The 25,813-nt window shown below is 40.7% G+C and overlaps 4 protein-coding genes across 4 annotated transcripts; 3 read left to right on the top strand and 1 right to left on the bottom strand.

Moving 5' to 3' along the window:
• Positions 1–3,872: 3,872 nt before the first annotated feature.
• On the top strand, positions 3,873–6,218 carry LOC146714692 (uncharacterized). Its single transcript, XM_085451065.1, has one exon. It carries the CDS (start codon positions 4,062–4,064, stop codon positions 5,634–5,636), a length of 1,575 nt encoding a protein of 524 aa, XP_085307191.1. The 5' UTR covers positions 3,873–4,061; the 3' UTR covers positions 5,637–6,218.
• Positions 6,219–10,178: 3,960 nt separating this feature from the next.
• Positions 10,179–12,741, top strand: LOC146714691 (tripartite motif-containing protein 16-like). Its single transcript, XM_085451064.1, has one exon. The coding sequence runs from the start codon at positions 10,315–10,317 to the stop codon at positions 11,905–11,907; it is 1,593 nt and encodes a 530-aa protein (XP_085307190.1). The 5' UTR covers positions 10,179–10,314; the 3' UTR covers positions 11,908–12,741.
• Positions 12,742–13,522: 781 nt separating this feature from the next.
• Positions 13,523–19,593, bottom strand: gmpr2 (guanosine monophosphate reductase 2). The gene is made up of 10 exons (XM_085451066.1): positions 19,515–19,593; positions 18,989–19,133; positions 18,597–18,716; positions 17,036–17,119; positions 16,768–16,941; positions 16,603–16,684; positions 16,240–16,346; positions 14,949–14,991; positions 14,699–14,858; positions 13,523–14,622 (listed from the first exon to the last, which is right to left on the bottom strand). Exons 2-10 carry the CDS (start codon positions 19,073–19,075, stop codon positions 14,433–14,435), a joined length of 1,047 nt encoding a protein of 348 aa, XP_085307192.1. The 5' UTR covers positions 19,076–19,133; positions 19,515–19,593; the 3' UTR covers positions 13,523–14,432.
• Positions 19,594–19,654: 61 nt separating this feature from the next.
• On the top strand, positions 19,655–24,388 carry LOC146714689 (ubiquitin-like protein NEDD8). Its single transcript, XM_085451067.1, has 5 exons — positions 19,655–19,719; positions 19,860–20,089; positions 20,196–20,243; positions 20,323–20,405; positions 21,451–24,388. Exons 2-5 carry the CDS (start codon positions 20,072–20,074, stop codon positions 21,575–21,577), a joined length of 276 nt encoding a protein of 91 aa, XP_085307193.1. The 5' UTR covers positions 19,655–19,719; positions 19,860–20,071; the 3' UTR covers positions 21,578–24,388.
• The last annotated feature ends 1,425 nt before the right edge of the window (positions 24,389–25,813 follow it).

The raw sequence follows: 25,813 nt of genomic DNA, 5'->3' as shown, positions 1-25,813 counted from the left end.
ATGATCCAGCAAAATCTATCTGGTACTTAATGTGCTCTGTAGCATCCTCAGGTAGTGGATTTTCCAGGGCAACCTTGAGTCTGGCAAATTCTCTGGGCTCCCAAAGCAAAACATGACCAATACATTGGACAGCTGGTCGATACTCTGTCATTTTTCTTTAGAGATTGCTGCTATTGAGCTGGCTCAGATGTCTCTGAAGAATAGGTGTTTGACCACAACAGCAACAGAGGTGCAGTAAGTGGAGTGCAGGCATCAGTTCTTCTGTGCATATCCATCACCTGTTGTTGCAGCCTACAATTATCCTCCATCAAACCTCCTGGGAGGTGCAGGGGTACTTTGAAACAGGTGGTCTGTGTGATCAGGCAGACGTGAATATTGAGCTCCAGCTTCTTGTGGTGAATTCCAGTCTTTAGGAGTGAGCGGAGTCATCCTGGCATATCTCTCTGATAGTCTCTCCACACTGTGATAGGGCTGCTGTTGCTCTGATGAGTAATTTACATAGGGAGTTGAGCAGGAAGAGTGATGTGGCTCTGGTAGAGAAACAGCAGTCTCCAAGCAGGTGGCCCAGTCTCTCTGCAGGGTCCGACGTCTGCTGGGCGCCTGCCCTTATGCTGATCTGGGAACATCTTTAGACAAATGCACAGTAAGCACGCTATCAAAATCTCAAGGACCAAATGTTGCAGAGGTTTTAAGGCAGGGGCGTCCAAACCTTTGTCACTGAGGGCCACATACATAAAAATATGGGGCCACTTACTAGAAATTAGGTATATAGCCTTAACTTTAGTGTATTAAAGTTAGAAAAATCACTTAAAAGTGGTCAAATATGTTATATTGTTGAATATGATTAAAGACAAAACTGCCTTCATCACATCTTTCTATGAATGGATCTTGATTCATTTATTCAGAAAAAGCTTTGGTAGCTCATTCTCAGAACAGCAGCCTCAGATTTCTTCTTAGACAGAAGATTTACAGCACAGAGAAAAACAATAAAGGGGAAAATGGGACGGGTACATTTCAAGCTTGTTATTTTAGTTATTAGGCTTAGAAACACGCCCATTAATGTTGGTTTGAAACCGTTATCAACATTAACAGACTGAACTGGACTTAATAACAGGAGTGGATATAATTTTAGTAAATTATTCTGGTGAGTATCAGCTGCACTGGGTATGTAAATCGGGCCTAAAGTGCTCGTGCTCTCGTCCACTCCCCCCAAAACAATTAGCAGCTGTGCGGCGTCTGTGGCATCGGTGCTCTCATCGCATGCGATGGAGTAAAAATCAAAAGCACAGCTTTATCAGACAGTTGCAGTTTAATGTTGGCTGACGAGTCTTCAATGCGGTGCACAACTGTTTCTGGACATGCTGACGTTGCTGAAGTCCTGCACTTTTTCGGTGACTCTGAAAAAGGCTTGCCATGTCTTGCGATGAGTTGGGCGACCTCATAGCTGGCTATTGTAGCCTTTTCCTTGACCTTTTGAGCACAAAAAAAATACTGTTACTGTCCCTGTAGGAGAGCTACCCTTTGGTTTAATATCTGCTCTCGCTCAGCACCAGTGTAGGATGCATAGGCCTGATGTTTGGTTTCATAATGACACCGTACATTATACTCTTTCATAACTGCCACACTTCCCCTTGAATTCTTTGAAGAAATAGTCACTCTCCCACCATGTCTGAAATTTTCTGCACTCACTTTCTACCTTTCGCTTCTTTGGTTCTGCCATGTTTATTAACTTGGGGTAAATTTCTTCTGTGACTGTCCTTTTTGGTGGAGCAACTGCCTTGATCAACAGTAGCTCCCCCTGGTGTTAAAACTAAGAAGTGCAATACACTCAAGCAAAAGTTGAAGTGCGGGCCATATGCTATTCTATTTATAAAATTACTTGCGGGCCAATTAAAAATGGACGCAGTTGGCCCGCGGGCCGTAGTTTGGACACCCCTGTTTTAAGGAGTAGATTTGCCAGATCATAATCAATGTGGCCACCAGGGGGCATCAGTTAGGATGCAAATTAATTATTGAAATACAGTGCAAATAACACTTCTGCTCTTGTTTCTAAGTAGAGTGATGTGGTTCTCCTACAAGGAATAAATGACATAATGAACAGATTGCTGTCTGCTGCACAAGCATGCATTGTAACATATAATTAGACATGAACTTATCTCTCTACTGCTGATTTCTTGAACATAATACAAAGAAATAAATTCTTTATGGTATATAGTCCTTCCTTGCGATATATTTACACAGTACACCAACATTAAAAGTATTACCTATGCAGGTCATATACCCTTGAAGTTCAAACAACAAAAAAGTCCATACTTTTGCAGTCAGACTTGACTTGTTTTAGCAGTACAAAGTGCAATATATAAAATAACACCGGTTGCACGGTGGTTAGCACTGTTGCTTAACAGCAAGAAGGGCCTGGGTTCCATTCCACTATCAGGCCAGGGGCTTTCTGTGGGGAGTTTGCATGTTCTCCCTGTGTTTGCATGAGTACTCTGGCGTCCTCCAACAGTCCAACAGATAGGTTAATTGGAAACTCTAAATTGCTTAAAGGTGTGAATGCTGGTCTATCTCTATGTGACAGACTGACGATCTTTTCAGGGTGCACCCTGCCTCTTGCCCTAAGACAGCTAGTAAAGGCCTCAGCGCCCCCAACGACCCTGAAAAGGACAACCGTAAGTGAATGGATAGAACACAATCAAAACTGTTGTACAGTGCTGTAGTGAGTGGATCATCAAAGAGCAGCAGAGTCAGAAGACTTGACAAAGAAACAAAAGATTTTATTTATTTAAAACCAACAAAAAAATGAAGAAATACAGAGGAAGCCCACATGTCCCACTTTCACAATTTTTAACATTTGTGGATCTACGTGAAGCTGGCAGCGTAAAATTTGTCTCAAAATCCAACATGGGCATATAACGTGATCTGTGTGTATCAGGAGATTTAAGGATTTGTTACCTGGAGAGGATGTTATCTGTAGTTTTTGTTTTTGAACAAGAAAATTATCTGATTCATGAAGCTGAAGCTGTATTATGTATAAATTACCAGTAAAAAAAAACAGTATTTACTCAGAGTTGGATGTACGCATTTATAAAATAGTTTTGTGTAGTGATGCCCAGATGAAACCTCATGAAGCCTTGAAGGTCCAGCATATTCCACATAATAGTTGTCATTTTCTTCACAGTTTCATAGTTGTTCGTAACCTGTAGTCAGTTTAGCTGTAGTCTTCTGTTTTTCTCCTTAGTGTTCTTGTTGTTTGCCTTCATTCAGCCCTAATAAAGGATCGCTTTGATTTGCAAACCAGCTGCGTCTCCTGCAGTGTCTGCTCTTGGGTCCATTTAAAAAATACATAGCACACCCCACCGTGACAATGGATGTCTTGACACACCCTCCAAAAGCCTCAGCACAGTGTCCACCAGCATTAGTTTTATTTGTTTGAGAGGAAAAATTCTAGAGAGAGCAACAAGGATTTTATTGAACACTACTGATCATTTTAAACTTATCGAAACAGGACATACTGCTAAAAAAAACAAAAAAACAAAACATGTATGAAAACATCCAGACGAATCCACAAACAGGAAACCAGCAAAGAAGACCTGTCAAACACATGATCAGATATAAATCATAAAAATCCTCTTGCTCTTCATAGTTTGTGCTGAAGTATCACTGACTTTTTTTTTTAAAACTAGAGTATCATAGCTGCAGACTCTGTGTGTTTAACACCCAAATATGGGCACACATTTTTATTGGCACTACATTAATAAATTATCAGTTCCAGAGAGAACTGCCTGGTTATCTTCTCAGGAACAAAAACAACTTAAAAGTAATCATTTCAAAACAGCTGCAGTCAAACTGAACTGACTCCACCCCTTTAGTGTTCGGTGGAAGCACTGCATGAAAATATCTGCCTGAAAATTTACCACAAAAGTGCGTTAGAGGGAGGAAACAAGCAAAGAAGGAGCAAAATTCAAAATTGTATCAAACTGCAGAAAGAAACAAAAACTTTATTGAAGACTCAATAATATTCAAATACTGAAGAAGAACCTTCTGCTGAAAACATCAACATGGATCCACAAACTGTTCTCTGTGACATGTGTGCAGAGGACAGGAAACCAGCAAAGAAGACGTGCATGAAGTGTGAGATCTCCATGTGTGTCCAGCACCTCCAGGCCCACCTGACCACACCTGTGTTACTGCAGACTCATCCTCTGACTGAACCCATGGCTTTATGTGGGAACACCAAATGTTCTCAGCACGGCAAGCTCCTGGAGTACTACTGCTTGGACGACATGACCTGTGTGTGTGTTTCCTGCACCATTGAGGACCAGCACCGCCTACACAATATGAAGATCTTCTCCACAGCCCACAAAGAGCTCCTGGAGAAGCTGAAAGCTGAGCAGCTGATCTTACAGGAGAAAACAGACGATGAGAATGTGAGTCTGGAAAAGTGGGAGAAGAGTGAAAGAGGGAAGCTGGGTGGCTGCAGTGTGCGTCTGATTGAGGCTGTGACTAAGCTGCGTGACATCTCTCTGACCAGCGTCCAGAGCTCAGTCTCTGCTCGTATGGTGTCCCTGAAAACCAGCAAGAGCAGCATGGAAGCAGCACAGAAGGAGAAGGACACCTTCAGTTTCCTGCAGATGTATTCTCAGGTGCAGCAGGATGTGGAGAAGGCCAAAGCTGTGGATCTGAGAAAAGGGCTGGAGCCGGGCAGCCATCGGGACAAACTGGTTGAGGAGATAAGACAGAATGGGGAGAAGATGGTGAAGCAAGCGTCTCAGTTCTGGGGATCATTGCTGACTCTGGTTGATCCTGAACACCACCAGGAGCTTGTTCCCACTGATTCACACCTGATCTTTGAGCCACAGTCTCTGGGTCCTGGCATGTTGCTGTCCAAAGACAACAGGAAGGTTTTCCACAGTCAGTGGATGAAATTTTGTTCTTCTAACTTGTTCCTCATTAAGGGTACAGTTCTTGTTTCTGACTTTAAGAGATGGGTGATCAGCATTTCCAAAGACTGTGACTGGACCATCGGTTTATGTGACGACACTTATGCAGCCAGTATGAAGGATGGAAATGTCTATGGCCTACGCTGCCAAGGTAACCAGCTCTTCTCTCTCACAACAGAGTCTAGTTTGGTTATGATTCAAAGTGAACATTCAATGTTTTTTGGGATGCCGAAAATTGAAACGCCCCAACAGCATTATAAGGTTTCCCAACAAGTGATCAACACTCCAGGTGGAAATGTGGAACCACAGATGACCAGACCACAAATAGTGGAAGTTGTGTGGAGCTTTCCAAACTCATTATCATTCTTCAGCAGGATCGGGCAGCACCAGAGAATAAACTTACTCACAGTAACAATCAGCTCTACCAGCTCAGACCTCAAGCCTTTTGTTTGTCTCCAGGGTTTAGAAAAGGAAGCGACAAATGAGTTCACCTTCAGGTCAACGACATCTCAATTTGGAGGATTTTCACAACAATATCAGAATCAGTCGAAATGCTCATGTAGGAAGTTTAAATCTGGTCATGGATTGTATTATGGAACATCTTTAGGCTCCAAGTCTTCCCAGTCAATCTGCTCTTGTGGAAAGATTATTGGTTCCCCACCAATCACAGCGGTGCTTTGTGAACTTCTGTAAATAACACCCATGCTGTTGTCCAAAACCCACATTCTGGATCATAGTTCCAGCTACTCCCACCAGTCTGTTTGTTCCTGTGGAAAAGCTCTTAGTGATGACAGAGATGGTTTGTAAACTTTGCTAATTGTAGATCTATTCATTATTTTATTTTTCCTTTCAGCAGATGAATGTAAGTGTAACTGACCGATAAATTCAGTATGATGCTTTTTTGTGATTAAATTGTTACATTTTGACCGAACAAAATTCAAATGAAATATGAAATGTATATTTTCTTGCATGTTTTTCCAGTTTTAATAATTTCTAACTTTTGCATTTGGTTTGGTAATGGGGTTTGGGATGCAGAAAATTTTCATTGTAATTATTTCCCCTCCCTGGTGCTGTCTTGCTACTCTTATCATAATATTTTCTACCCTCCTCATGGTAATTGTTCCTGTGGAAAATGATTGATGGTGAAAACATCACAAAGACGGTTTGTAAACTTTGGTAGTTCGAACTCTGCTGATGTTTTTTTCCACTCACCAAATATTTATTAATGTATCCGATTTAGTTTCTGTCACAGGAATGTACATCATATGTCATACATCATATTCATTAAATGAACCTCTTTTTGGTTAATTATATATGTTTAGCTTTGGTATTTGCTTCTAATGCACCAACTAATTATTTTCGTTTGAACCGTTTCTGCTTTATTTCACATGCAAGTTGAATATGTTTGTCTCCATCTACTGGTGGTACTCTCACATTGTACATTGTACAGCCAGAGTTGATTTATACAATGTAAATGATCTGATAAATAACAGAGTATATTTTAATATGTGGAATGCTTTTATTTTTCTGATTAACTCAAGCAAGAATCAGAATCAGAATCAGAAAGGGTTTATTGCCAAATGTTGAGCAGGTTTACAACATTAGGAAATTGCTGCGGTGCTTCAGTGAACACTGCATTTTTAAGTTTTTTAATATCAAATTTTGTTTATTAAAGTTGCCAGTTTATTATATACATTTCTTTCTCTATTAAAAGTTGAACAAAAGATTTTGGGTCTTTTAGTTTTAACCAGTAAAAATTCATTATTGAAAACTGAGTGTACACCACACTAGTTATATTTATTCATTTTTAATCACATACATTTGCAAGTCCTGTCTGTTATGACCAGAATATTATGATTTTTTTGTCTTGTTTAGTGATTATGCTTATTTGCATCAAAATGATTATGCGGTCTTAGTTGTGCAAAAACATGGATACACGTGAACTGAGAAAATGTGAATTCAGGATAAACGCATGATAAGCTTTTGTGCTAAACTATCATCGCCTTATCGCTGCCTTAATTTCGACATTTGTTTTGCTTTTATCATAAGTCCATGTCTTTTCTACTTTATCACAAAAGTGTGTTTGCAAGTTAAACTTTGGTGGGTGTCTCTGTGTTGACACATCCATATTTATGCTGTGAAATTTGTCTGACTCCACCTGTTCAGTTTTTGTTTTAATGGTACAAAGTGCAATATGTGACAACATTAATCTAAACTGCAGTGCCACTGGGCATAATACAGACTGAGAGACGAGGTTGGGACATTCTACAGTAGATCAAACTGGAGTGAAACAAAGAGCAGCAAGGACTTCTCTCAGGAGGACTGAATAATATTCAACAAATCTGATCAGGACATTCTGATTTTTTAAAGTCTGAAAACATCTAGATGGATCCACAAACTATCCTCTGTGACATGTGTGCGGAGCACAGCAAACCTCTTTATTAATCTTTTATTACTTTAATCATAAGAACTATTCCATGCTTCACTGAGGGGGTTCATGAACTTTGCCAATCCTAACTCTCCAGATCCTTTTGGTTGTCTGTGTAACTGAATGAGAATAAAGGTAATTGAATAAGTGTCTGTCAGATTAATGCATTTTGATGCATCTTTATGGATTAACTATATATATATATATTAAATACAGTCCAGCCTGAGGTTTATGACTTTTGATCGAAGTGTTTAAAAGACTGATCGTAGTTTGGATCATTCTAGAATCTCAAGATGGACCAAATATAAAACTGACCAAACAAGCAAAATCTTTTGATGCCATGATTTTTATTTAGAGGCACTTTTCCTACTTCGTGTACACCCCACATCTTATTGATAATTTCCAGTTTATCTAAAGCCAAACTCATATTGTGAGTTATAGACAAACACAGAACATCATGATACTCAAATAAAAGTTTGTATTATACAAAGTGGGCAATCCATTTCCAAAGAATTGATGACTTAAATCTGACTTGACCACAGGAACCGCCCCCTGCTGGCCGTTAAAAAGAATGCAGGTTTTAAAGTAAGGCATTGCCTGGCACCTCTGTTTTTTTATAAAAACTGTTCCCGACCCCACTGTTAGATTATATGCAATGATATGTGTTGGCATGAACTGGTATTCATTCGTGGGAGCTGGAACTTTCCATTTAATGCCATTCTGAAGTTATGGAAAGACAAGCTCCTATAAACAAAGTCAAAAGGCTTTTACTCTGAAATGCAAAACGAGATTGATTTGAGATTGAGATGTTACCACTGTAGAGGTTGTGTATGGTTTTCATGAACTCCAATTACTTAGTGGAAACAGTAATTGTCCTGTTAACAGCATCCACATTTAATTATTAAAAGTACCAAATAAACAATTATAATTACGATATTGACGTGATAAAACTGTGGGGTTGTATACTGTCAATGTAGAGTGAAATGATCTTGTGGAAACAGCAACTTTGCTTTTAATGTGATTCTGAAGTCAGTGAAAGAGTGGGTCATACATGGGCAATTTCAACGGGCCATTACTTTGAAAGGCAAAATCAAGGCGACTTGAAATTGACTTGATATCCCCGTGATAGTGTACACTGTCGATCTTGAGTGAAATTATCCCGTGAAAACAGTAATTTTCATTTTTACAACATTCTGAAATAATTGAAAGAGTACATCACATATGGGCAAATTCGACGGGCCATTAATTTGAAAGGCAAAATCAGACGAATTTGAAATTTACATGGTTTTGCTGTCGGGTTGGATACTGTTGATCTAAAGTGGAATCATCCTGTGGAAACAGTATATTTCATTTTAAGAGCATTTTGAAATCGTTAAAAGAATAAGTCATATATGGGCAATTTGAAAAGGCTTTTATTTTGGAAAGAAAAACCAGACTGACTTGATATTGATATGGTGTCACTGTAGTGTTGCATACTGTTGATCTAAAGTGGAATTACTCTGTGGAGACAGAAATTTTCATTTTTAGAGCATTCTGAAATCGTTAAATGAGTAGGTCGTATCTTGGCATTTTGAAAAGGCTTTTATTTTGGAAGGCAAAATCAGAACGCTTTGAAATTGACTTGGCAACATCCTGAGGTTGGATACTGTTGATCTAAAGTGGAATTACCCTGTGGAAACAGCAATTTTCATTTTTAGAGCATTCTGAAACCACTGAAAGTTAGGTCTTAAATGGGCAGATTCAACAGGCCATTAGTTTGGAAGGTAAAATCAGAATGACTTGAAATTGATACGGTAACATCGCGAGATTGTATACTATTGATCTAAGGTGAAATTATCCCGTGGAAACAGGATTTTTTCTATTTAGAGCATTTCGAAATCATTACAAAAGTAAGTCATATATGGGCAATTTCAATGGGCCATTACTTTGGAAAGTAAAATCAGACTGACTTGATATTGACATGGTATCACTGTGGGGCTTTATACTGTAAATACAAAATGAAATTACCCTGTGGAAACAAGATTTTTTCTTTGTAGAGCATTTTGAAATCGTTAGAAGAGTACCGGTAAGTCAAATATGGGCAATTTCACATTTCTGTGGTTGGATAGTGTTGATACAAAATGCAACTAGTCTTTGGAAATATGACTTTTGCTTTTAAGAGCATTCTGAAGTCATTGAAAGAGTAGTTAAAAAAAATGAAAATTCACAGGGCTTTTACTTTGAAATCCAAAATAAGATGGCCTTGCTATTGACAGGGCGCTATTAGGGTACAATGTTGAGTCATGTAGATCTAACATTAAAGTTTGTAAACAAGCCTAAATTATATGTTATTATGTTCTTAACATATCTGTTAATTCACTCGAAGTTGGCTTTTATTTTGAAATCCGGTTTCCACATCCATTCCCGTAATACTTTGAATACACAGGGAACAGAAAACAAACTGGAGGCTGGCTTGACTGCAAGTCTCGAATTGGAGGCTGGCTTGACACAAGTAGTTAACTAAAGATTTCTCGACACACCCTCCGAAGCTTCAGCACAGTGTCCCCCATCACTATTTTTACGTGTGTGCTTCGTATTTTTTGAGTGGATTGGAGCACCCAGATGTCAACAAAAATCGATCCACGCATTTGTAAATCTTAGTTCACCTTTTTGGATCATATCATGCGCATTCGTAGCCCTTTTTTTTTTTTTTTTAGCAAATTTCCCTCCATACTCGTTGGCACCTCCTACATTAAGTAGGAGTTTCATGAGAAATGAAACCATTATAAAACAGCTGCAGTCACGCTGGTCTGACCCCACCCCTTCAGTGTGAATCAGAGAGTCAACAGAGACTCTTTGTAAAGTGCGTTAGAGACACGAGCAAAATTCGAGGACTTGAAAGACTTGAACTTGAACAAGGAATCATTTTTAACTTATCTAAACGGGACATCCTGCTTTAAAAACATGTCTGAAAACATCAAGATGGATTTACAAACTATCCTCTGTGACATGTGTGCAGAGGACAGGAAACCAGCAAAGAAGACGTGCATGAAGTGTGAGATCTCCATGTGTGTCCAGCACCTCCAGGCCCACCTGACCACACCTGTGTTACTGCAGACTCATCCTCTGACTGAACCCATGGCTTTATGTGGGAACACCAAATGTCCTCAGCACGGCAAGCTCCTGGAGTACTACTGCTTGGACGACATGACCTGTGTGTGTGTTTCCTGCGCCATTGAGGACCAGCACCGCCTACACAATATGAAGACCTTCTCCACAGCCCACAAAGAGCTCCTGGAGAAGCTGAAAGCTGAGCAGCTGATCTTACAGGAGAAAACAGACGATGAGAATGTGAGTCTGGAAAAGTGGGAGAAGAGTGAAAGAGAGAAGCTGGGTGGCTGCAGTGTGCGTCTGATTGAGGCTGTGACTAAGCTGCGTGACATCTCTCTGACCAGCGTCCAGAGCTCAGTCTCTGCTCGTATGGTGTCCCTGAAAACCAGCAAGAGCAGCCTGGAAGCAGCACAGAAGGAGAAGGACACCTTCAGATTCCTGCAGATGTATTCTCAGGTGCAGCAGGATGTGGAGAAGGCCAAAGCTGTGGATCTGAGTAAAGGGCTGGAGCCGGGCAGCCATCGGGACAAACTGGTTGAGGAGATAAGACAGAATGGGGAGAAGATGGTGAAGCAAGCATCTCAGTTCTGGGGATCATTGCTGACTCTGGTTGATCCTGAACACCACCAGGAGCTTGTTCCCACTGGTTCAGACCTGATCTTTGAGCCACAGACTCTGGGTCCTGGCGTGTCGCTGTCCACTGACAACAGGAAGGTTTTCCACAGTCAGTGGATGAAATTTTGTTCTTCCTGCTTATTCTTCATTAAGAGTACACTTCCTGTTCCTGACTTTAAGAGATGGGTGATCAGCATTTCCAAAGACTGTGACTGGACCATTGGTGTATGTGACGACACTTATGCAACCAATATGAAGGATGGAAATGTCTATGGCCTACGCTGCCAAGGTAACCAGCTCTTCTCTCTCACAACAGAGTCTAGTTGGGTTATGAAAGAAACTCAACCTGTAATGGGGTTTGGGATGCCGAAAATTGAAACGCGCCAACAGCATTATAAGGTTTCCCAACAAGTGATCAACACTCCAGGTGGAAATGTGGAACAACAGATGACCAGACCACAAATAGTGGAAGTTGTGTGGAGCTTTCCAGACTCATTATCATTCTTTAGCAAGATCGGGCAGCACCAGAGAATAAACTTACTCACAGTAACAATCAGCTCTACCAGCTCAGACCTCAAGCCTTTTGTTTGTCTCCAGGGTTTAGAAAAGGAAGCGACAAATGAGTTCACCTTCGGGTCAACGACATCTCAATTTGGAGGATTTTCACAACAATATCAGAATCAGTGGAAATGCTCATGTAGGAAGTTTAAATCTGGTCATGGATTGTATTATGGAACATCTTTAGGCTCCAAGTCTTCCCAGTCAATCTGCTCTTGTGGAAAGATTATTGGTTCCCCACCAATCACAGCGGTGCTTTGTGAACTTCTGTAAATAACACCCATGCTGTTGTCCAAAACCCACATCACCACATTTCTTATTAACCATGTAAGTTTTAGTTCCTCTTAAAATGCTGATTATCTGTAAATGAACATGTGGTGCTGGCTGTGCAAAAGTCTCTCTACTGCTAAAACTTGCAAAAATAGTCTAAAGTAGGTTTTGTCATCATAATTGGTGCAAATTCAACACTCTTGTGCTAAATTATGGCTGGTGTGTTGCTGCTTAAATATAATCAACAGCTTACTCTGTATTTGTGACATTGCGAATGTTTCTTGTTAATTAAACCAAACTGCAAACATTACAAGGGAGCTTCAGTCAAACTTGTCTGACCAATCTTTCAGTGTGTGGTTTAGCAGTGGTGAGATATTTTCCAGAGAACTGAAACTGTTGTGGAGTGCTCCTGAGCAGGCTGAAGACTTTCACCAGAAACAGGCAAAAAAAAAAAATAAATGGAAAACTCAAGGATTCATCAGATTTCAAGCCATCCTCAGTTTCATTAAAAGAGAGCATCAAGGACTGCATTCATGGAGGCATTCCTGCTGGGAAAACATGTCTAACAGCAGCATACAAACAAAACAAGTAGAACAGAGCCACAAACTGTTCTCTGTGACATGCGTGGAGAGGATAAAAGGAAACCATCAAAGAAGACGTGCAGCCTCATCCTCTGGAACTATCTTATATTCCCGTGTTTGTTGTGTTTACCATTAGTTCCAGAAGCAGTTTAAGATAGAAAGTGATATAAGTGGCACAGATCTTTAGTTTCATGTGTACACACTGTAAATGATCTAATCAATAATAAAATCATTTCAGCTGACTGGATGAAATGTGTTGTGGAATTTTGTAAATAAAGTCTGCAACACGCAAAGAGGTGTGATCAAGCTTTAAATTACTGCACAGGAGAGCCAACACACACATCAAACATCACAGTTCAGTCATGCCAGCTCTGCCCTTGGGATGTCTCAGCTCCTCTTTAATACCCCTCCACACACAACTCTCTGTATCTTTTAGTTACAACAGGTTTCTGTCCCACGGGCTGCGGCTGGGCAGAGAGCAACTCCCACCATGTTTTCCCAGGAAGCTCCTGGCGCTGGCCCCGAGTTTCATCCTTCTGAGCATACAAAGGTTATACCTAAACACACAAATCTAAATGTGAGGATAAAATAGAATTTTCCATAACAAATGTGTTTTTGAAATATAAAAGCTGCCTTTTTTCAAACTTGAGGTTTTTTATTTAAATGCTGTCATTCTGTTCTGGGGCTTGAATATAATGTAGTTTTCTTATCCAGCCTTCCATTTTAAAGTGTTTGTCTCCATCTGCTGGTATTGAATGTGTTACTGCTTCACAGCTGGGGTAGTCGACATGTTTTTGTATCAAAGTAACCTTTCAGCATGCTTCAAGACCACCCCTGAACATCCTCTGGGCCCTGCTTACAGGCTTTATCAATGCAGGCGCTTTGGCTAATCATGTGTCTTCCATACTGGATCATGTGCATTTATCCCTGTGCGGGTTTGATGGGAGGAGCCAAAGATACTGATGTAAGTAAACAGAAATATTTAGCTTCATGTGTACACACTGTAATTGATCTAATCAATAATAAAGTCATTGGAGTTTGAAGTTGTGGAAGGTTTTTATTGACTGGATGAAATGTAACGTGACTTATGAAATATAAAAACTGCCTTTTTTTTAATCTTCACTCAAATATGACAAAGAAAAAACAACAGTTTACATAAGAACAATTTGAAATGAACTGTGTGAAACTAAATACTGTTAAATACTCACACTGAAGGACTTCTGAAGCTAACATGAAGGAATCAGTTTATTTAAAGGCTTTAATCATTACGGTAAATCCACTTGAAGCTCTCATTTGTAAAAGGAAACACAAACTAACTTTGGTATTGATCAGGAGCAGCTGAACCAGGTAAGACAAAAGTACAAATAGATTCAATAACATCTGTACTGTAAGTTCAGCACTACATTACTACATGCTGTCTGTGCTCCCAGATTGTACTCATTGCACTAACAGATCATTTATAGAAAGTATAACTCATTAAAGTGCAAAACTTTAGCAAAGGAATGACAGGTTTTCTAAAAAAACAAGTCGATGTTATAATTTTGTTACAGCAATTACAGAAACATTTAGGATGTATAAATAATTTAAGACATTTACTATAATTTTATATGTCAGTGACAAAGGCGTTTAGGAGTTTGCACTGGAATGATGAGAGAGCAGGCCTGCAGAGGTAGCCTGCATCTTACTACCTGGAAACACACTCAGACCTGGAATATTCAGAGTGTGAGGAGACCCAGAGTCTGTGTGCTGGAAAATACTTCTGTTATAGAGAGTGGAACTTACACAGCTAGAGCTGCGCTGAACGTTAACATCAAACTACCTGAACGAGTATCAAAATATGTTTTTAAGTAATAAAACGTCTGCTCGCTTCAGTTTACACCGGACTAACAGACAAATGGCATGTGGGAGTCAAACCGGCGCCGCTTCTTTCTTTGCAAAGCCGGACGTTCAGCTGTCGTTCCCGAAGACGGTGTTGAGCTGCTGGGTGACTCTGATGAAGGTCGTCCTGCGGCTCAGTTCCTTCAGCTTGGCTGCACCGACATATGTGCAGGTGGAGCGGACCCCTCCCAGGATGTCTCGTATGGTGTCACCCACCGGACCTTTGTAGAGAACTTCCACGGTCTTCCCCTCCGACGCTCTGGAGGCAAAGAAAATGAATGAATGACATCTCACCGAAATAACCTTCCTCTAACAGCCAAGCACCTGACGCCAACCTGTAATCAGCCACGCCTCCCGCATGTTTCTTCATCGCCGTGTCGGAGCTCATGCCGTAAAACAGTTTGTACTTCTTGCCGTTTTTTTCGATGATCTCGCCGCTGCTCTCCGAGTGGCCGGCCAGCATACCACCGAGCATCACAAAGTCTGCTCCAGCACCTGAGAGCCAAACAAGCAAACTCCGTTTTCACGCTAGTTATACTTTCTAAGACTGGAGTTCAAGTTCTCTTTGAAAACACAGCAACTCACCAAAAGCCTTGGAGACATCTCCCGGGCAAGTGCACCCCCCGTCCTGTGTGAAAGCAAACAAGGCGTTACGAGCGTGACTTTATCATGGCTGCACAACTCTAACAAATAACACTGACCTGGGAATTACAGTCAGTAGTTTCATCAGGCTACGGCCCATGAGTAATAAACTAAAGATAAATCAATGTCAGTTTCTGTCTCACAGGTCTCGGCTTAAAGGAAGAGTCCAGAACATTTTGTGTTGTTAGATGACAAGAATGAGTCTAAACTCTGTCCAGGAACAGTGGAAAACATACACAGTACATAAAAGACAGATGTAATAATAATAATAATAATAATAAAATGATCATCAGGGTAAACAGACTAAGAACATGTTATAATGAAGAGCATGAAAGTCTGAACTGTTGGGCTTTGAGAGTTTATGGTCAGATCTGGATATCAGCTGATATTATCTATTTGGCTCAAAAAAGGAAAGAAGAGGCGGGACAAACACTCTTGAACCATGCAGATGTGCACCAGAGGGGATTCTGGTTGGCAACACCAAAGGAACAACCAGCTGATCCAAGCAATCGGGGAAAGTGTAAAAGAGTAAATAAATAACTCCACGAAATAAATGTTAGGAAAGTTTGTTTAACTTGTATATCTGATTTTTAAATGACCGACCAGTAGCATCAGTCATAATATTGGTGGGGCTTGTTTTGCGCACTTCCTTTTCGAAACCTCGAACTGAGCCCTTATTTTGTTTTTGTTAAGCCACATGTCGCTGCAACAGTCACTTATTAACCACAGGAAAACCACCCTGGGTGGAGGACACCCCGATTTACCTTCTATTTTACCCTAAATATAAATATATCCAAAATCTATTAAAATTTATATTTTGCAATAAATAAGACTTTAAGCAACGACTGAGACCTTAAACACTTTAGAGGAGTGTTTACTGAGATCTCAGATGAAAAAACTCAAAAAGGGGCAGTTTCTTATCGATGTATTAAATCTGACTCGACCACAGGAATCGCCCCCTGCTGGCCGTTAAAAAGAATGCAATGGTTTTAAAGTGCATAACACAATGTACTGCCCATATTTTACATACAAGAAACAGCTAAAACTCAACCATGTGCATCTAGAAAGCTCACAAATTAATGGCATATGTTATTGATTCAAAGGGATTTAAAAAAATAGAACTTGTGGTTTGAGACACTCTTCTATTTCTATTCCTTCGACCACTTCCTGTGTGCTTCCTTTTAACACAGGAAACATGCCATCTTCAAACTCTTCTCATCGCGACTGCACTCACTGAGATGATGTGGCCACCCAGGCCGTGGGCTGCATCTGCACACTCAATGACGGCGCTCAGCTGAGGATAGCCAACCCCTGTCTTCTTGCGGGTGGTGCACACAGAGCCTGAAGAGGAAGGAGGAGAGAAACAGGAAACAGCAGTTTTAAGCACTGATGAGTCTTTATGTGGCAAATGAACGTTGACTGCATGGTGGCAAATATGAATAACTATTAGCAGAGAAAAAGGAACGTAAACAAGGTGGGTAATTTTATATAAATATAGAAAATGTTCTTATAATTTAAATATGCCTGTGCAGAAAATAGGCAAGATAACCTCACGGCGAGTGAGCTAAGATCAACTGCAGAGTGCCTTAAGGCTCACCTGGTCCGATGCCTACTTTGATGATGTCGGCGCCGGCGAGGATCAGCTCTTCCACCATCTCTCCTGTTACTACATTCCCTGCCTGAGCAAAAATAAAAATCAGCACGTATCCGAGAAATGTCGTTTTCCTCGGGCATTTAAAAGGATTCACAATCAGGAACTGACCATTATCGTGTGCGAGGGGAACTTCTCCCTGACGTCTCTGACGAAGTGGACAAAGTGCTCTGAATAACCGTTTGCCACATCCACGCAGATGTACTTCAGCTGCGGCACCGCCTCCACCACGGCCGAAATCTTCTCAAAGTCACCGTCACCGGTCCCCGTGCTGACTGCCACACTCTAAGAGACGAACACAGAAGAGTGAGACTCGTCTTACAGCTAACACGCCATTAATAACCTCGTCAGAATCACTGGTTCAAACAGCAGTGAGTACCTCCAGACATTCTGGATGCTTTTCTGCAAACTCCAACCAGTCATCCACCGTGTAATGTTTGTGGACTGTAGTGAACAGAGTAAACTGGAGGAAGACACAAAGAACAAAATTCGGTTATCCATGCAGACATACAGCAGTGCAGGAACACAGCCTATCGTACTGTGCACAAGTCTTGAGCCACCAGAGTTTCTTTATATTTTGGTAGAAAAATGGGAAATAGGTGAAGTGATTTATCGGTGCAAAAATACATGAACATACAAAATATAAGGCAAAAAAAGAATTTGCACAATTCTAACGAGTTTGAGAGTCAATATTTGGTGTGAACATCTTTATTCTTCAACACAACCTGAACTCTCTGAGGCAGATTTCTTGTGATTTCTTCAAGTAGTCTTCAGGAATAGTTCTCCAGGCTTCTTGAAGGACATTTAAAGCTCTTCTTTGGATGTTTCTGCCTTTTGTTCTGTTCTCTGTCAAGATGATCCCACGCTGCTTCAATAGCATTGAAGTCTGGACTCTGAGGAGGCCAATCCATGGCTGATAGTGATCCACTGTGTTTTGTATATTCGCGTATATTTAACTTCATTGGCAGTGTGTTTGAAACCACCGTCATGCTGAATAATGAAGCTGCTACCATTCAGTCACTTTCCAGATGGCACTGCATGGTTTACTTTGAGATGTACAGAAAAGTGGTGTCACTGCTGTTGGGATTAAATAATTTGCAGTGCCTCAATAATGCTATGCTTTTTATTAATAATGAGTGTTATAAAGTTATACAGAGTAGTATTAAGTAGACACAGCCCTGAAAAATAAAAGGCATGAGACCATGTGTCCTTGGGGAGTAGAAAGCTGCAGACTCTCGCTCACACTTGCCTGGGGAAATGTAGATAAGAGGGAACCATCTCTAGTGGAAAGTTACAGGGACACTGTTGTTTAGACTAGAATGAGAGAGCTTCTGTAATAAAACTGTTGGGGGCGCACCGCCACTTTGAGATCCGCGGCAACGTGTCATGCAGGACGCATCTCCCTTCTACAAGTAATGTGAAAGAGAAATAAAGTGTTAAATGGTCTACTGAGCAGTGGTTTGTCTTCCATCGGATGCCTCTGAATTGTTGATATTTACACTGTTCATGCAGTGACATCTGATGGCCATTAGGGGCAGTATTAATGAATGACACACACACACAAAAAAGTGTGTGTTTGTGATGTGGTCGTCATCTTTTTTTGGCTGAGAAGGTTAATAGAATTGTAAGATAATACAAAGAAACACACAGTTATTTGGATTATCATTCTATTGATATAGAAATATTCCACATGTAAGCCACCAACATTTAAACTAAGGCATCAGACTCCTCCTGTTTTTAACCCCCCGTTCAGCAGGGACAGGTAAGAGAATCAGTGCCCATCCTCGGGTGTGTAATGTAGGGATTACTGGCACTCACATTACTCATGGCTTAGATAAATTTAGGTTCACCTACTTCTGTTTGGACTACTTTAATCACTCCCTACTGCTGCCAGCAGTACTTCTCAGTGAAATAATACATAACAGCAAACATTTCTGCACCTGGTGCAAAGCCACAGCCATCTCAAAGGTCCCCACAGTGTCCATGTTAGCAGCGATGATGGGGATCCCTCTGTAGCTGCCCTTAGAGTTCCTGAAGGTAAAGCTCCTCATCAGGTCAACCTGTGGTAGATGAGGAGGCCACAAAAATTACTTAAGAATTAATTTATGCAACCAGCTGGCAAAACATTTATTTTAGTTATTTGGAATTCCCATCAATGATTTGCGGTGACTCGCAGAGCCACACAAGACTGTATTTTGTGCCCCTTTTAAAGCACTGTCGCATGGCCTGTGGGCTCACTTTCCAAGAATAGCTAATGATTTAGCAAATGGAAACATCTGCATGTAGGTCAGTCTGCTTTCCTGTGGAAACTGCGCACAGCTGCATTACCCACCTCGCTCCTAGACTTCAGCGTACTCCGTTTTGGCCGGAGGAGCACATCCTTGAAGTCTAGCTTGATGTCATTCTCTATACGAGGCATTTCCGAAAAGAAGCAGCAGCAGCCGGTCTAACAGGGAAAAAGATGGAGCAGTGCGAATCTATGAAAGAGAGGAAAGTTCATGTTAAGGGGACACCCCTTACTTTGTCATTCATACAGCCATGTATATGAAAAACAAGTAACTGTAAGCAGGTACGCTCAAAGTTGACGTCAGGAGGGACCCTCAAAAAGCCAAGAATCCTTCAAGGACTGAAAAAGAGACTCGGGGAAAATCCGGGACTGCGTTATGAAAATGGACTAAGTCCTTCTGTAGCTAATGAGTCCTGCTTTTTTAGCTCCGATGCCAAAATTCAAGGTTACACCACATAACGGGGTTAATAGCTGAAGTCACTCACAGACCGTTCATGTAAGCATGAGCTAATAACAATAAAATGAGTGAGTTATCTACCATTTTAATAATTTACCAAAACAAAGTACTTACCGTTGGGAAAATAACAGATCTGGTCCGAACCTCACCGCTTCAGCTTCCGTCTCCACTGGCGGGAAACTTTATTGTGGCGGACACCCGCTGGCACCCGCCTTGTAGTTTTTAAGGGGTTCTGCTCGGAGGAGACGACGCACGTAAAAACTACTAACTCGACTTGCGCTTTACGTCATGTGGTACTGATGTCGTAAGGATTTTTAAGGTACTTGGGTGAGAAATTTGGGTTTGCTTTTCTTGTGACCTGGCTCCAGTTAACGTAAAGTCATTTAGGTTTGAATGTTGTGTTTGTTTGTTTGTTTGTTTTTGCGGAAAATAAAATATATAAACCGGAAATCCACGAAGCGGAACGGTTAACGTACAAACGAGAAGGGGGAAAGACACAGGAAGTATCCACAGATTTTCTGTGAAGAGGAGGAATATCGCGTATCTTCATCAAAATACCACATCGAAACCTAAAATTCCAGAACGTAGTTGGAGATATTTTACATTCCTTTAATATATACTCGCACCACTGATCCCACTTGACTGATATTTCTACGAAGAAGTCAACAAAGATGCTGATTAAAGTGAAGGTAAGGTCCGTCATACTGAACGATTTGAGACTCGTCTTGTTATTACTGACTCACTGCCTCTGCTGGATCCGTTGAAATCATTTGCTTAACAATGTTTTTATCACAGACACTCACTGGCAAGGAGATAGAGATTGACATAGAGCCCACAGATAAGGTACATGTTTATCTTTTTTTGATGTGCGCAGATAGTAAGTCGCTGTGTTTTTCAGTGCATTTAATTCACGTCCATCCAGGTGGAGCGGATTAAAGAAAGGGTGGAGGAGAAAGAGGGGATCCCTCCCCAACAGCAGAGGCTAATCTACAGTGGAAAACAGATGTAAGACCCGGATACAGTTTTTTTTATTAAAGAGTGAGGTTGGGGATGTATTTAATGGAAGCACCTGCACACAGTGTAGTTTATTACAGTAAATCTCTTAAAATAAATATCCCAGTGTAGCAAGTGCTCACTAGTGCACCACGTGTATCTGCCAGAAATCAGTTAGCCTTAGTTTAAAATGAAACTATACTTAAGATTTATATCTGTCACAGAAACAAATCTGCATTGGCATGCTAATACTGATAGGAAGGGCAAGAGCAGAATGATCAACTTTACCTCAGGTTAATGTACCCAGGCGAATTATAAAATGTATTAAATTTATAGTTAAAATCAGTCAAATATATGCTAAAGGCCATTTCATGCCATTGTGCCAACGAGACTTAGATCAGCTGACTGGAGCAAGAAGGAAACATAGGACTCAAAAATCCATCTGCACATATAGGTTTTTATTTTATAAAGTGTAAATTTTACAAAATCCACTTTGCACCTATATACTGCATTTTAGGAACAACCACAGACACATTGCTGACCTCGTTTTAATTTGAAAACTGCAGGGTGGTGCTTGAATGTGGACGGGGTGAAACAATGACTCCCACATTTGCCACCATATTCAGCCTTATCAGGCACAAAAATGCAGCTAAATCATTACGAGTTAGATTCATAAACATAATTTTTTGCTGTTTGCAAAGCAGTCGAGTCTAAAGGGTCACTTTAGTTGTTAGCAGTGACTCTGTAAGGTTTATGGTGAGATAACTGCCTTTTACTCATCGTTGAATTTTAGTAACGTTTACAGCTTATTGTTGTTCTAAAGAAGGAAATCTCTTGTCTTAATTTTTGCTACCGCTTCTCTTCTGAAGCAGCATTTTTTATAATACAAAGAACTACAGATGTACGTCGACATTATCCTCAAAACGTTTAGGGAAAAGTTCCACATCTTTACCTGCTTAAACTGTTTTACGTATTAAAATAAATCATTTGTGTCAGATGGATTTTCATTTAAAAAAAAAAAAAAAAAGAGTATTGAATGCATCGTCTCTTTCCTCAGGAATGATGAGAAAACAGCAGCAGACTATAAAATCCAGGGAGGCTCCGTTCTCCACCTGGTACTTGCTCTGAGAGGAGGATGCCTGCTCCACCATCGCACAACACTCTGTTCTACACCTGCGGTGTAGCCTTCACCGCTGCCTCAGCTGTTGCCCTGCCTGCACGAAGCAAGAACAGTGACGACCCCGAGCCAGCGGCTGCTGGATCACCAGGTGGTATTGTAGCCAAGACGGAGCCTTGGTCTAAAAAGTCTGATCGGGCTCTCTTTATTTCAGACATTTCCCTGCAACCAACAGTGTGTTGGCCACAAACGCTCCCTCCTTCCACACTGTAAATTTGCCACGGTGCGACACCCTTATGTAGTTGAAAAGTTTCTCAGAATTAAAGAAAATTTTGTCTTCAAGTCAACAAATCACTTATTTTATCTGAAGCAGACAGGCCCGAGGTTTTTGAGGCATGTAAAAAAGTTACTTTAGTTCCACTAATGATAACACTGATGACTGGACTGCGATGCTGCCTCCAAACTTTCTTTAATTGATTTTTTTTTTTTATGCTGTGTACATGTTTTGTTATTCTTATATGATGCAGATGTGCAGTAGCGTAGTTAGATTTGAGGAGGATGAATCGCTGCATATGTAAAAGGATAGTTCCACATTTAAGGAAAGCCACCGACTCATTCTTCATGGGAAACCGACGTACCTCTCGCATCTGATCACTCAACATGAAGTCACTATCATCAGCTGGTTAAATTGCTTGTTTGTGTAGCACGAATAAGCTCCTTTACCGGGCGTGTCCCGAGAAAGTCCTTTAAATTACGCTTATAGAAGGTTTAAATGCAAAAGCTCACATGCAACAGTCAGAAACACAAGCTGTAGAATAAGTACTTTATAAATCAAAACACAAAAGTTCAAAATGAGTAAAAAAATGTAGATAGACTGAGTAGTGCAAGGTGCAAACTGTGCTATAGTGATGAATGGAAAAATAACCCAGCAATAAGACCGGCTGCACTCTTTAGGTGACAGATTTCCTTTGTTAGCATCTCTAAATCTTTTATTAACATGTCACATGACACATGTCGGTTTAATATGTGCAAAAAATAAGTGTTTAAAACAGAAACTGTGTTTCAGTCTTCTTCTTAACCCACAGTGAAATGTCATTTCTAACTGTGAATTTTCCACTTGGATTATGTTCCTAAAAGAAGACCAAGCGAGTTAAATGGCGACACGATGTAGTGTTTGTAAGTGGGTTTCTTCTCCCAGTCTTTGTGCTGATCTACCTGCCTGCTGGATGTAACCCTAACAGATCCATAATTTGTTGGACAAAGAGAATTTTTGTAGTTTTGCTTCCGTTCTCCACCGCAGTGGCTTTTAAATCAAACAGACCAGATGTGATTGAAGTGCAGACCTGCAGCTTTCAAAGAGTTTAACAGAATTGCATAAACTGTTTAGGAATTAGAGCCATTTTTAGAGGCTCAGAAAGCACAAAATAAAATTGGGTTTTTATCAATACTTTGATGAAGTCAACCACTGAAGTCTGTAGCCCATGGACGTTACCATTACTGCAGCCAGCTTCAGTCGCTGCTTGTTTGTGGGTCTCTCTGTCATCAATTTTGTATTCAGCAGTTGAAAGCGTGCTCTGTTGGTTTGAGATCAGATGACTGACTCGCCCATTGATAAATCTCATTTCTTTGCCTTTAGAAACTCTTGGGTTGCTTTTGCAGTTTGCTTTGTCTCATTTATGCATTTGCACAGTGAAGCTCTGTCTGACCAGCTTTGCAGCATTTGCCTAAATCTGAGCAGAGAGTACGACCCTGCACACTTCACAGTTCATCCTGCTGCTTCTATCTACAGCCACATCATCAGTAAACACTAGTACCCCCCCAGTGCACCTAACAGCCAAACGTCCCCATGAGCTAGTCTGGGTTGCATCTGTCCAGAACAGCGTGAGCTCTTCTAGTTGTTTTCCGGCAGTCTGATGTGTCCTTCCTGTTCTCGAGTCTAGTTTGCACCTTGTTGTAAACCTTCTGTATTAACATTCATGAAAGTGTGTCGTGATTGTAGACTTTCACAGCGATGCACCTTCTTCCTCAAGCGTGTGCTTGACTTGTTTTAATGTTTCTCTTTTAATTTAGTCTTCTGTGGTATTGCTGAGCTCTGCATTCATTTAATATTTTTGGAAGAATGTGTCGGATTGTTGATCAGACAGGTTTATTTTAGCTCTTCAGCCTAATGATGGTCTCCCTCACTTACACTAACATGTCTTGGGCCTCCTCATATTTAGAGTTTTAGTGAAAAGCTTTAAATTATAAATTCAACACATGGAATCAGCTTCAAATATTAACGAGGAGCAGGCCTCTGAAAATGGGAGACTGTATAAAAATGACTATATAATGTCTGTATAATTCATAAACGGTTAATGTTAATTTTTATTTAAAATGCTTGAGTGAAATTATATCTAGACTGTTTCATTTAAAAACATATCTGCTGTGATCGTGTACAGAGGCAAAGTGTCTTTGTGCAACAAATTATGGACCAAACTATGTGAGAGTGGTGAAAGTCTTCATGAATCTGCATTTCCTAAAATCTAAAACTATTCCTGTGATGCAGACCAACATGTGATGTCAGGAAAATCTCCTGCAACTTGTTCTAAATCATGGACCACATATGGTAGTTGATTGTAAGCCTGCTTTATAAGCAGCCTGAGCATGTCCGTTGGGTAAGCTACTGATTTATTTAATGTGTTGGGCAGAGTTGGTTTTTGCTCTCATTGCATATTTGACTGTAGTGAGGAGCGCGGCTTCAGTTTACGTGGTTTGTTTGTTTGAGAAGCATTGCTGTGTGAGTTCCCACGTTGCTCCCACCAGTGTGTGACGAGTTATGAGAAACTGACTTTTGCTTTGGATTGATCTGTCAGTAGAATAAATTTGATCCTGCAAACGACTCGTGTTTACTGCTTTCTGTTTCTGATCTGTGTTTGTTTGTTTGTCCGCAAACTCCACCGTCAGGAGTTAAACAACCAAACGTGGCACTCAGTTACATCTTACGTCCCTAAGGGTTTTTATCTACATCTGATATTATGATGTCATTGTGTTGCCTAGCAACCACCTACCAATGGCTCAAAGTGATCAGTTTTTAGCATTTTTGCCCTTACAATACCTCAAAAATAGCTTCCATCATTTTATTTCATGACGGTAACATCTCATTTCAATAAGTCACATCTAAATGGTAAATGGCCTGTATTTATATAGCGCTTTACTAGTCCCTAAGGACCCCAAAGCGCTTTACACATCCAGTCATCCACCCATTCACACACTGGTGATGGCAAGCTACATTGTAGCCACAGCCACCCTGGGGCGCACTGACAGAGGCGAGGCTCTGGCGCCACCGGGCCCTCTGACCACCACCAGTAGGCAACGGGTGAAGCGTCTTGCCCAAGGACACAACGACCGAGACTGTCCAAGCCGGGGCTCAAACCAGCAACCTTCCGATTACAAGGCGAACTCCCAACTCTTGAGCCACATCTCAAAATTTCTAATACTCAAAAGCTAAATTATGTATGATATATTGTGATGTCACCACATTGCTTGGCAACCACCTATCAGCGAGCTAAAATAACGTTTTTTTTTTTAGACCTTCCTATGATCCATCCTATCGTTTTCATTTCACAACAACCTTTAGATCCACAAAAGTTGAATTATATACATTTTGCAACCACGCAGCAACAGGCTGAAATGACCCATAATGTAAACCTATAAACGGCATCTAGCACCCCTATCTTTTTTTTTTAACCTTTCTCAGTGTGATCAAGTGTATCAGTCTGCCAACAGCATGAACAGGTCAGACAACACCGGACCATGGACACGTAACTAGATGATTAAGTTCAACTGAAGCTGCAAAAACGAAGACATGAGAACGCTTCCTCACATATGTTTTTAATTCTTCTCACACACTCATCGCCAACATGTACATTTACATTTTCAACACAGAAGTAGGCTTGAGACTTGAGTCTCAGCACGGAAGGTAAAATGCATCTTAAATTAGAGACAGATTTAAAAATGGCATTCTTATTACAGCGTATGTGGTTATTATAACATATTGCAAGTAGGGAACTTTCATATCACCTTAGCTACTTTCATATCACCTTAGCTATTTGCACATACAACAAAAATAGTTCGACCACACTGAAGGTCTGTTTTTGGTCTAAATGCAAGCAAGAAGCGCAGCTGCAGCACATCAGGGAAGGAAAGTCGGCGCTGCGGTGCTTTAAGTAACACAGATCAAGCTTCAAACTTTGTGTTACACCTGGCACAGTTTGCATTGTCGTGTCACATAAAGTTGCAGCATTTTGTTTCAGAGTTGAAAAAG

This window comes from Copadichromis virginalis, linkage group LG3, assembly GCF_057382275.1.
Source record: "Copadichromis virginalis isolate Kocher_CV1m ecotype Utaka linkage group LG3, C_Virginalis_male_GT1.1, whole genome shotgun sequence".
Taxonomy (NCBI): domain Eukaryota; kingdom Metazoa; phylum Chordata; class Actinopteri; order Cichliformes; family Cichlidae; genus Copadichromis; species Copadichromis virginalis.
Note: the sequence above shows the minus strand (reverse complement) of the source record. Positions and strands in the feature narration are given on the sequence as shown.

Excerpts from the sequence above, each read along its gene's own strand:
- LOC146714692 (XM_085451065.1), top strand. The coding sequence starts at position 4,062 with ATGGATCCACAAACTGTTCTCTGTGACATGTGTGCAGAGGACAGGAAA.
- LOC146714691 (XM_085451064.1), top strand. The coding sequence starts at position 10,315 with ATGTCTGAAAACATCAAGATGGATTTACAAACTATCCTCTGTGACATG.
- gmpr2 (XM_085451066.1), bottom strand. The coding sequence starts at position 19,075 with ATGCCTCGTATAGAGAATGACATCAAGCTAGACTTCAAGGATGTGCTC. Across the intron at positions 16,347-16,602 it reads CAAAGTAGGCATCGGACCAG|GCTCTGTGTGCACCACCCGC; the intron begins GTGAGCCTTAAG and ends CTTCCTCTTCAG. Across the intron at positions 14,992-16,239 it reads TGGGTGGCCACATCATCTCA|GACGGGGGGTGCACTTGCCC; the intron begins GTGAGTGCAGTC and ends GCTTTCACACAG.
- LOC146714689 (XM_085451067.1), top strand. Across the intron at positions 20,244-20,322 it reads ACATAGAGCCCACAGATAAG|GTGGAGCGGATTAAAGAAAG; the intron begins GTACATGTTTAT and ends ACGTCCATCCAG. Across the intron at positions 20,406-21,450 it reads ATCTACAGTGGAAAACAGAT|GAATGATGAGAAAACAGCAG; the intron begins GTAAGACCCGGA and ends CTCTTTCCTCAG.